The sequence below is a fragment of the Ceratina calcarata genome, unplaced genomic scaffold, assembly GCF_001652005.2.
Source record: "Ceratina calcarata isolate Rehan_Ccalc_2016 unplaced genomic scaffold, ASM165200v1 scaffold2201, whole genome shotgun sequence".
Taxonomy (NCBI): domain Eukaryota; kingdom Metazoa; phylum Arthropoda; class Insecta; order Hymenoptera; family Apidae; genus Ceratina; species Ceratina calcarata.
Genome location: NW_017143783.1, coordinates 1463 through 10942, shown reverse-complemented (window position 1 = coordinate 10942; position 9480 = coordinate 1463). Strand labels below are relative to the sequence as shown.

General features: G+C 49.7%; 2 protein-coding genes across 2 annotated transcripts; both read right to left on the bottom strand.

The window, feature by feature from the left end:
• Positions 1–1234: 1234 nt before the first annotated feature.
• On the bottom strand, positions 1235–3700 carry LOC108622407 (uncharacterized). The gene has a single exon (XM_018020266.1). It carries the CDS (start codon positions 3698–3700, stop codon positions 1235–1237), a length of 2466 nt encoding a protein of 821 aa, XP_017875755.1.
• A 378-nt stretch (positions 3701–4078) lies between these two features.
• LOC108622406 (uncharacterized) lies at positions 4079–8195 on the bottom strand. The gene is made up of 2 exons (XM_018020265.1): positions 4236–8195; positions 4079–4114 (listed from the first exon to the last, which is right to left on the bottom strand). The coding sequence occupies exons 1-2, from the start codon at positions 8193–8195 to the stop codon at positions 4079–4081; spliced, it is 3996 nt and encodes a 1331-aa protein (XP_017875754.1).
• Positions 8196–9480: the final 1285 nt, after the last annotated feature.

Sequence of the window (9480 nt, the reverse complement as noted above, 5' to 3'; positions counted from 1 at the left end):
GGTTTTAAGGGTTTATTACAACCTTTTAGTGATGCTTTAAAATTAATTTCAAAAGAATGATTGTTTTTAGATTATAGTAATTATTTATTTTTTATAATAAGACCTTTATTTATGTTTTTATTATCTATATTATTGTGATTAATTTATCCTTGAATAAATTTATATAAAATAAATTTAAGTATAATTTTTATAATTATGTTATTAGGTATAAGAGTTTTTCCAATTTTTTTTTAATATAATATAATTGGTCGTCGGATGTCCCTCTGGACGTCGCTCGGGTCGATCCTGCGGGTGGTGGCGGTCAGCAGGCCCGGATCGTCTTGGACGTTGTTGCGGCTGGTTCCGCGGCTGCGGACTTCGGTCACGTTGCGTCCGAGGGCCTCGACGTCGGCGGCTGGACGTTGAATGGACCGGCGGCGAAACCTGCGCCTGTGCTGGTGCTGGTACAGGTTTGGGTCGGTGGTTATTCGATGCAGCGCCGATAGGTTTCAAGATCATCGATTCGAGAATTCTCTCCGCATTCCAGCGGAGTACGTATCGTCCCTGGGGCACTTTACACCTGTATTTCCTTGCCCCGTTTGGAATGTGTCCAGGTATTCTTAACGTGCAGTGAGCGAGAGGAATAAGGATCTCATCCCGAGCCGGCGCTCGCTCGCCTCGTCTTACTGCTTCTTGACGCGGAGGAGCCCTCTCGTCCTGGTGAACTGCTGTCGACGTTTCGACAGACGGGCGAGGGGTCCTCACTTCGCACGGCACCCCTTCCGCATCCTGGTCCGCGGTGTCCATCGGGGCTGGATTTTTTCGGGTCGTTCCCGCCACGTAAGCCAGAGTCAAGCATTGATTAAATTTCTGGTTAAAGGCGGTGTCCTCACTGGGCGCCATTTCTTCCTCAGCAATCATCTCGCAAACGACCGTCTCCTGCACTTTTTCCGTCACCGGTACATTCGCGTCGTTCGATATCTTAGGCCGTACTAACCGTTTAACCAACGGGTTTTCGAAATCAGCAAATCCGAAATTCCACGAATGTACCTTCGGGAAAGTCTAAAGAGGTGGTACCTCGATATTACAAGTGGCAAAAAGGGTACACAAACATCGATCGAATGATTGATGCTGTACTTCTCACCTGTTTCCATCGCTTTGGATACCCGTGTAACGGCCGATATCAGAAAAACAGCGTTACCGCCGATCGTTCGATATTATTATTATTCTTGATGAATTTGATGCGAACGGGAATTTAACCGACAGCCAATTTACACATCCGCGTGATCGGCCGCTTGTATGTGTTTTTTGCTGTACGGACCTCGACTACTCTTACATTTTCATCGGTTCCCGGGAAAACTTTTTCAACTCTCCCCATCTCCCAATGATTAGGAGGAACGAGAGGATTTTGCACCAGCACCAAATCGCCAGGCTGCAGTTGCTCTTGGGTGGTTTGCCATTTATTTCTCTGTTGGAGATAGATTAAATAATCCCTCGTCCAATGTCTCCAGAGTTGTTCGTGGAATTTTTGTAGAACTCTCCAACGCGTAAGCCGCGTGATCTTTTCTGTCTCTACAGATTCCTTCGGAAGCGCATTCAGCGGACCGCCCACCAGAAAGTGACCAGGTGTGAGGGTCGCGAAATCATCCGCGCTATCGCTTAACGGGGCAATCGGTCGAGAATTCAAGCTCGCCTCGATTTTACAGAGCAACGTCTGCATTTCTTCCCCGGTCGGTGTGAAATCTCCCATGATCCTTTTAAGATGATGCTTCACCGATTTCACACCGGCTTCTTGCATTCCACCGAAATGCGGTGCACTGGGCGGATTGAATTTCCATCGTACTCCCAATCCACTGCATTTATCGCGCCATTCCGGCGAGTTACAACAACGATTGAATTCTCGTGTTAATTCATTGTTCGCTCCAACAAAGTTTGTCCCGTTATCGCTGAATACGCAGGAAGGGACTCCTCTTCGCGCAATGAAGCGATCGAATGCAGCCAAAAATGCACTTGTCGAGTAATCGTGCACGAGTTCGACATGAACGGCTCGCGTTGCATAGCAGACGAACACCGCTATGTACGCCTTATGCGCCGTTTTGCCTCGGCCGGCGGAGTCTCGGACTTGAAAAGGTCCGGCATAATCCACTCCGCAATTCGTAAATGCACGCGCCGGACGACACCGTTCCGGTATCAGATTCTGCATTATTTGTACCGATGGCTGAGCACGCCATCGAGTACATTCCACGCACTGATGAATTACCGTACGCGTTGCATTACGACAGCCAATAATCCAAAATCGCTGTCTGACGGTGGCCATCGTCAGTTGCATTCCTCCATGCAGCGTATTCAAATGACACTGCCGAATTATCGATGTAGACACATCGTGCTTCGGCAGGATTATCGGAAACTTGGTTTCCCATGCGATGACCGCATTTTTCAGTCGTCCGCCGACTCGCAGAACTCCTTGCTCGTCTAAAAACGGATTCAAACTGATTAACTGCGACCGCGCAGGAATCGCACGATGTTCTTCTAAGCATCGGCATTCCGTTTCAAAATGAATACGCTGGAGGTGCCGAGCGATTCGATCTGTTGCATCCTGCAACTCAGCGAAATCGAGCGCCGTGTTATCCTTTTTCCTGTCGCCCTTCAGTATCCTATAAAACCGGATACAATAGGCCACCACATGAAGGAGACGACTCCACTTGGAGAAGCGGGAAAGCAGCTCCCATTCTCCCTTCTGGGTGGTGACGTGGGCGTAGGTCACACGTTTTCCATCGTCAGTATCTATGGAAGCAGGGGTTACAGGCCACTCTGCTTCACATTTTTGCAGCCAACTTGGCCCTTGCGTCCACAGCTTTGAGTTCAAAAGCTCCTCTGCCTCGACTCCTCTAGAGTTCAGGTCGGCAGGATTGGAACGCGTGGGAACATGCCGCCAAACCGCGGTGGGCAACGTGGTCTGGATTTTTGACACCCTGTTTGCTATAACCAGCTTCCAGGTCGACGGATGTTTTTTAATCCACGCGAGTGTAATCGTGGAATCCGTCCAGCAGAAAACACGCTCCGCTTGTACTGCAAGCGAACTCGTCACATGCTTTAACAGCTCGGCGAGGAGGAGGGCACCGTTCAGCTCCAGAACAGGAACGGTAAGCGTCTTGATGGGAGCTACTCGCGATTTTGCTATTAACAAAGATGTGACCACTTTGTTTCTCGCCGTGGTTACTCGTATGTACACGGCGGCGGCATACGCAGCGAGCGATGCATCACAGAAGCCGTGCAACTCCACGGAGATGACATCTGCTCCTATTCCAATCCATCGCGGAATTCGCAAATTATTCAATTTGATCCAGTCCTCACAGAAATTGTTCCATGTTCTGTGGGTTTCCATCGATACCGACTGGTCCCAGTGTATCTTTTCTAACCATTGTGATTGCATTAATATCTTTGCTCTAACGACCACCGGTGATAACCAACCAAGCGGATCGTAGAGCTTCGCAATCTCGGAAAACAAAGAACGCTTCGTCGGTGGAGTTGCGGACGGTTGAAACCTGGTCAAATTGAAATAAAAGTAATCCGCCGATGGCACCCATCGTAAACCGAGTACCTTTAACTCTGAATACGCAGGAAGGGACTCCTCTTCGCGCAATGAAGCGATCGAATGCAGCCAAAAATGCACTTGTCGAGTAATCGTGCACGAGTTCGACATGAACGGCTCGCGTTGCATAGCAGACGAACACCGCTATGTACGCCTTATGCGCCGTTTTGCCTCGGCCGGCGGAGTCTCGGACTTGAAAAGGTCCGGCATAATCCACTCCGCAATTCGTAAATGCACGCGCCGGACGACACCGTTCCGGTATCAGATTCTGCATTATTTGTACCGATGGCTGAGCACGCCATCGAGTACATTCCACGCACTGATGAATTACCGTACGCGTTGCATTACGACAGCCAATAATCCAAAATCGCTGTCTGACGGTGGCCATCGTCAGTTGCATTCCTCCATGCAGCGTATTCAAATGACACTGCCGAATTATCGATGTAGACACATCGTGCTTCGGCAGGATTATCGGAAACTTGGTTTCCCATGCGATGACCGCATTTTTCAGTCGTCCGCCGACTCGCAGAACTCCTTGCTCGTCTAAAAACGGATTCAAACTGATTAACTGCGACCGCGCAGGAATCGCACGATGTTCTTCTAAGCATCGGCATTCCGTTTCAAAATGAATACGCTGGAGGTGCCGAGCGATTCGATCTGTTGCATCCTGCAACTCAGCGAAATCGAGCGCCGTGTTATCCTTTTTCCTGTCGCCCTTCAGTATCCTATAAAACCGGATACAATAGGCCACCACATGAAGGAGACGACTCCACTTGGAGAAGCGGGAAAGCAGCTCCCATTCTCCCTTCTGGGTGGTGACGTGGGCGTAGGTCACACGTTTTCCATCGTCAGTATCTATGGAAGCAGGGGTTACAGGCCACTCTGCTTCACATTTTTGCAGCCAACTTGGCCCTTGCGTCCACAGCTTTGAGTTCAAAAGCTCCTCTGCCTCGACTCCTCTAGAGTTCAGGTCGGCAGGATTGGAACGCGTGGGAACATGCCGCCAAACCGCGGTGGGCAACGTGGTCTGGATTTTTGACACCCTGTTTGCTATAACCAGCTTCCAGGTCGACGGATGTTTTTTAATCCACGCGAGTGTAATCGTGGAATCCGTCCAGCAGAAAACACGCTCCGCTTGTACTGCAAGCGAACTCGCCACGTGCTTTAACAGCTCGGCGAGGAGGAGGGCACCGTTCAGCTCCAGAACAGGAACGGTAAGCGTCTTGATGGGAGCTACTCGCGATTTTGCTATTAACAAAGATGTGACCACTTTGTTTCTCGCCGTGGTTACTCGTATGTACACGGCGGCGGCATACGCAGCGAGCGATGCATCACAGAAGCCGTGCAACTCCACGGAGATGACATCTGCTCCTATTCCAATCCATCGCGGAATTCGCAAATTATTCAATTTGATCCAGTCCTCACAGAAATTGTTCCATGTTCTGTGGGTTTCCATCGATACCGACTGGTCCCAGTGTATCTTTTCTAACCATTGTGATTGCATTAATATCTTTGCTCTAACGACCACCGGTGATAACCAACCAAGCGGATCGTAGAGCTTCGCAATCTCGGAAAACAAAGAACGCTTCGTCGGTGGAGTTGCGGACGGTTGAAACCTGGTCAAATTGAAATAAAAGTAATCCGCCGATGGCACCCATCGTAAACCGAGTACCTTTAACTCTGAATCTTCGAACAGAGACAGGTCGACGGCGTGTGAATGCTCACTTATCGGGATGTTTCGCAGCAAGTCCGCTGAGTTTCCCGCCCACTTTCTCAAGTGGAAACCTCCTCGTTGCAGTAATTGGCACACCTGATTCCGAATGAGGTCCACTCGTTTTTTATCTGGTGCACTGATGAACACATCATCGATGTAAACGTCCTTCTCGATCACGGGAACTGCGAGAGGGAACTCCGCTCCTTCCTCACGCACGAGTTCGAGAAGGGTACGCATTGACAAATATGGGGCACACGCCGTTCCATACGTCACGGTGTTCAATTCAAAAGCCGTAAGCTGTTCGGTTTTTGGTGCACGCCACAAGATGCACTGATAGCGTCGGTCTTCCGGGGCAACGAGTATCTGGCGGAACATCTTCTCGATGTCCGCTACCATTACGAATTGGTACAACCGCCAATTCGTTAGGATAATGGTAATGTCCCGCTGCAATTTTGGCCCGATATGAAGAAGGTCATTCAGCGAGCGGCCGCTTGACGTGACACTTGACGCATTGAAAACAACTCGCAGCTTAGTGGTCATGCTTTCCGCACGAACTACAGCCCTGTGCGGGATGTACAGTCGGGACGGCTCAATTGACCTGAGCTTCGTCATATGTTCCATCGACTCGTACTCCGCCAGGAATTCGCTGTACTGCGTTACGAGTGTCGACTCCTGGTCCAGCTTTTTCCGCAATCTCGTCAACGCGGAGAGAGCACATCGTAGGGAATCTCCCAGCTCAATCTCCGGATGCGGTACCTTAAAGGGAAGGCGGACGACGAATCGACCTTCGTTCGTCCGCTGGACCGTTCTAGAGAAATGTGCCTCGCACTCTTCCTCTTCCAATGTTTTCGGAGCCTTCATGGGTACAGCTTCCACTTCCCAAAACCTCCGAATCGCTTCGTCCAGCGATTCTAGTACGTTACACTGCAACGCTCTGACATTACGTGCAGTTGTGGCACCTTTGCATGGTCCGGAAAGCACCCATCCAAACATTGTATCCTGTGCGATCGGAGAGTTCTCGTCTATCCGACGGATGCCTCCTTTCAAAATGAGCGCATATATATCAGCTCCTAACAGCATATCGATACGCCTACTCGATATAGGCTCGGGATCGGCCAGTTTCAAGTCGTTGAACAGTTCGTTCAAGGGCACACTGACCTGTGGCGGAGTGTATGCGGTTATTTTTGACACTACGAGGGCTCTCGCTCGTAGCATCGACTCCTCGCACTCGACACTGCCTAGTCCCACTTCGACGCTGTATTTTAGGGTCGCGGTTCGGTCACCGCCAAGTCCAGTCACTACCGCTGGACTTTTATGTCGTACGAGCTGCAGATCATCTACCAAGCTCGTAGAGATGAACGAGGCCTCGGACCCCTGGTCAAGGAGTGCCCGAGCGACTCTCGATTTTCCATTGGGCCCGTGTATACGCACGAGGGCCGTCGCAAGCAACACTGCATTTCCCACTTTGCTTGACATTGCACCGCAATGAGACGACACCGCGTTGTTTGACGTCGGCTTGGAATTTATTCTTTTCTTCGCAAACCTACTGTTTGACCGTCTGGTATCGCTCGTGCCGGCATTGCTCCGAGATGCAGGCTGCGTGTTACTCGCTGCACTGGCTTGCTCGAAATGAAGCAATGTATGATGTCTCCCATCGCATTTCTGACATAGAGTTGACGATGGGCAAGCGTTTGCTAAATGCTTAGACGACAAGCACAGGATGCAGTGCTGGCTCGTCTTTGCGTACTTATACCGTTCGCCAGGAGTAAGTAGCATGTATTGCTCGCACTCACGTAACGCATGAGGTTTGCGGCAATAAAAACACCTTTCTTCCGGAGCTTCCTCATTCCTTAAGGTGTTTGTATGGGAACGCACTCGATTTCTCTCAGTGCGTGATCGTTCGGGCTTACGAGTTACGGACTTTCCATGGACGGATCGTAAAGCACCCGCTTTCATTTCAAGAAACCGCACGAGCCTCTCGAACGTCGGGAATCGATCCGTGTCCTGGATCGATTCTTCCCATTCTAAATTTAAGCTCTCATCGAACTTCTCAGTGACTCTGTCTACGAGTAGAATGCTCCAGTATTCCACCGGGCAGTCCCATCGTCGCAGAGCTTCAACCATCTGCTGAAGATCAATGGTCACCTGTTCAATACTTTCCAAATTGTCCTTTTTAATCGTCTTGAGCTCCCGTAACGGAGCCAATAACGATTTAACAACGACTCGCTCCTTGGCGAATTGTCGTTCCAGCGTATTCCACGCTACTTGGAAATTTCTGTCACAAATTTCCAGGTTGACAATCGACCTCAAGGCGGCGCCTTCAACGCAGGTTCTCAACTGCTGCAGTCGTTGTGCGTCGGACAAATGCCGGTTGTCAATGATGACCGCCCGGAAGAGATCCCGAAAACTGAACCAGTCCCTAGGATCTCCCTTAAACCGAGGTATTTTCGTCTCGGGCAGCCTGAAGGGCGAATAGCCATAAGCTGGCGGAGGCAGTTCTGCTGCAGCTTGCGGTGGAACCGCTGCAGGTGCAGGAACTGGTGCGGGTGCGACGGGAGCTGGAGGCGGAGGCTGTAACGCAGCCAATTCCTCGTTGAAGAAATCTCGCGCGTCGTACACCGCTTCCTGCAACGTGCCGATGAAATCTTCCTGGAAATAATCCAGCTTTTCCCGATCGGCTTGGGCTACCTTGGTCAGAACTATCTCATGGCGTTCCTGGGCCTCTTGCCATGACTTTTCCAAGCCCGCTAGCCTACCGCTAAGCATCGGCACGGAAAAGCATGCTCTGCCCTTCTTCTTGACATTGGTCACCAATTTTACGATCTCCCTCTCGCATTTATCCAAATGCTGCTGGAGGAAGTCTTCGAAGGAGCCTTTACCGGCAACTGGTGGTGTACGTTGAATTGACATGTTGTCAGAGAATTCAACCTTCTCTCAACACGCTCAGAATTGAGGAACGCACTCGAATTCTGATAGTCACTTCCGATTCTCAATGCTATCCGGCTCGAAGGACCAAAATGTTAGGGATGGTGCCCTAAACTAAACTGCCGGGAATAGAGAATCGGGTTTGTAAAATAAAATGCACGCCGTCGATTTCCCTTAAACCCAAATACCGTTTATTCAATTAAACTAAGGAGTATTCAATACAAAATCGAGACGGATCAGAATATAAACTCCTGTCCCCGGTGCACTTCACCCTGTCTCTTCCTTATTAATTTCTGAAACTAGAGGGAAACGAATATGATTAAAGTGGCGTGGACTGCCGTATAATTGCGGCGGCACGATCAGAGTACAACTCTTCCTCTCGTGCCGCAAATAATTTGTAACAGCGCTGTCTTAGAAAAGTCGGAGTGTTGTAAGCACTCCGAACTGTTTCCTTAACAGCTCACGCTGGTGCACTGCGAAATACAATTCGCAGGGAGCTCGGTGACGACCACGTCGCGCCTCTCTGGTACTGTTTTAAATTCCCTAAGGAAAACCTCGGTGGGCCTACAACTGCGACCGGGGTCCCGGGCCGATACCGGTATGCCGTAACGCAGGAGGATGCACCGGTCAGCACCAGGCGTAACACCGGTTACAACTGAACGTTGCAGAGCGGGTATGTGACCACGACGACGCCGTGACAAGCTGCAATTCCGATCACCACACAGGCAAAGGGCTTCCGACTTTAAACGGTCCCGATCGAANCGGAGGTGGGGTGTAGTGGGTATTAGGGCATCAGCCCCAGAGTCCCACACACGGAGGGTGTTGACAACCTCTATGGTGCGTAAATGCATTCCTCACATCCGACATAAAAAAAAACATGCTGTAATATGTAAGAAGAATGTAATAAAGATCCTCACCAGACGTGACTGAATTTGTTCCATTTACTAGACACCGCATTTTTCAAGTATCTTCTCTTTTTTCAATTGCAGTATCTTTTCAATTCATTCCATGGCCGGTATTCAAAGTTGTTGCTTATTCTTAAGATCGTCTTAAACATTTGCTTAAGTCCTTGTTTCCCGTACAAGACAAGGACTGGAAATATAGGATACACAGAAATAACAAATGCTTCAGACGATCTTAAGATTGTCTCTGAATAGAGGCCATGTCATTCATACGAAGACTGATGCTTTACTGGAGCCAGAATTCGAAATTTCGCAAAATGGCACCACTTTGCTGTTCAAATAAGCGCGCTTTATGCCCTGCGATGTAC

What these genes read in the sequence shown, in the direction of transcription:
- LOC108622406 (XM_018020265.1), bottom strand. Translation starts at nt 8,195, where the DNA reads ATGTCAATTCAACGTACACCACCAGTTGCCGGTAAAGGCTCCTTCGAA. An exon ending in ATTTCGCTGAGTTGCAGGAT is followed by an intron (nt 4,115 to 4,235) that starts GCAACAGATCGA and finishes ATCCGTTTTTAG; the next exon opens with ACGAGCAAGGAGTTCTGCGA.
- LOC108622407 (XM_018020266.1), bottom strand. Translation starts at nt 3,700, where the DNA reads ATGCAACGCGAGCCGTTCATGTCGAACTCGTGCACGATTACTCGACAA.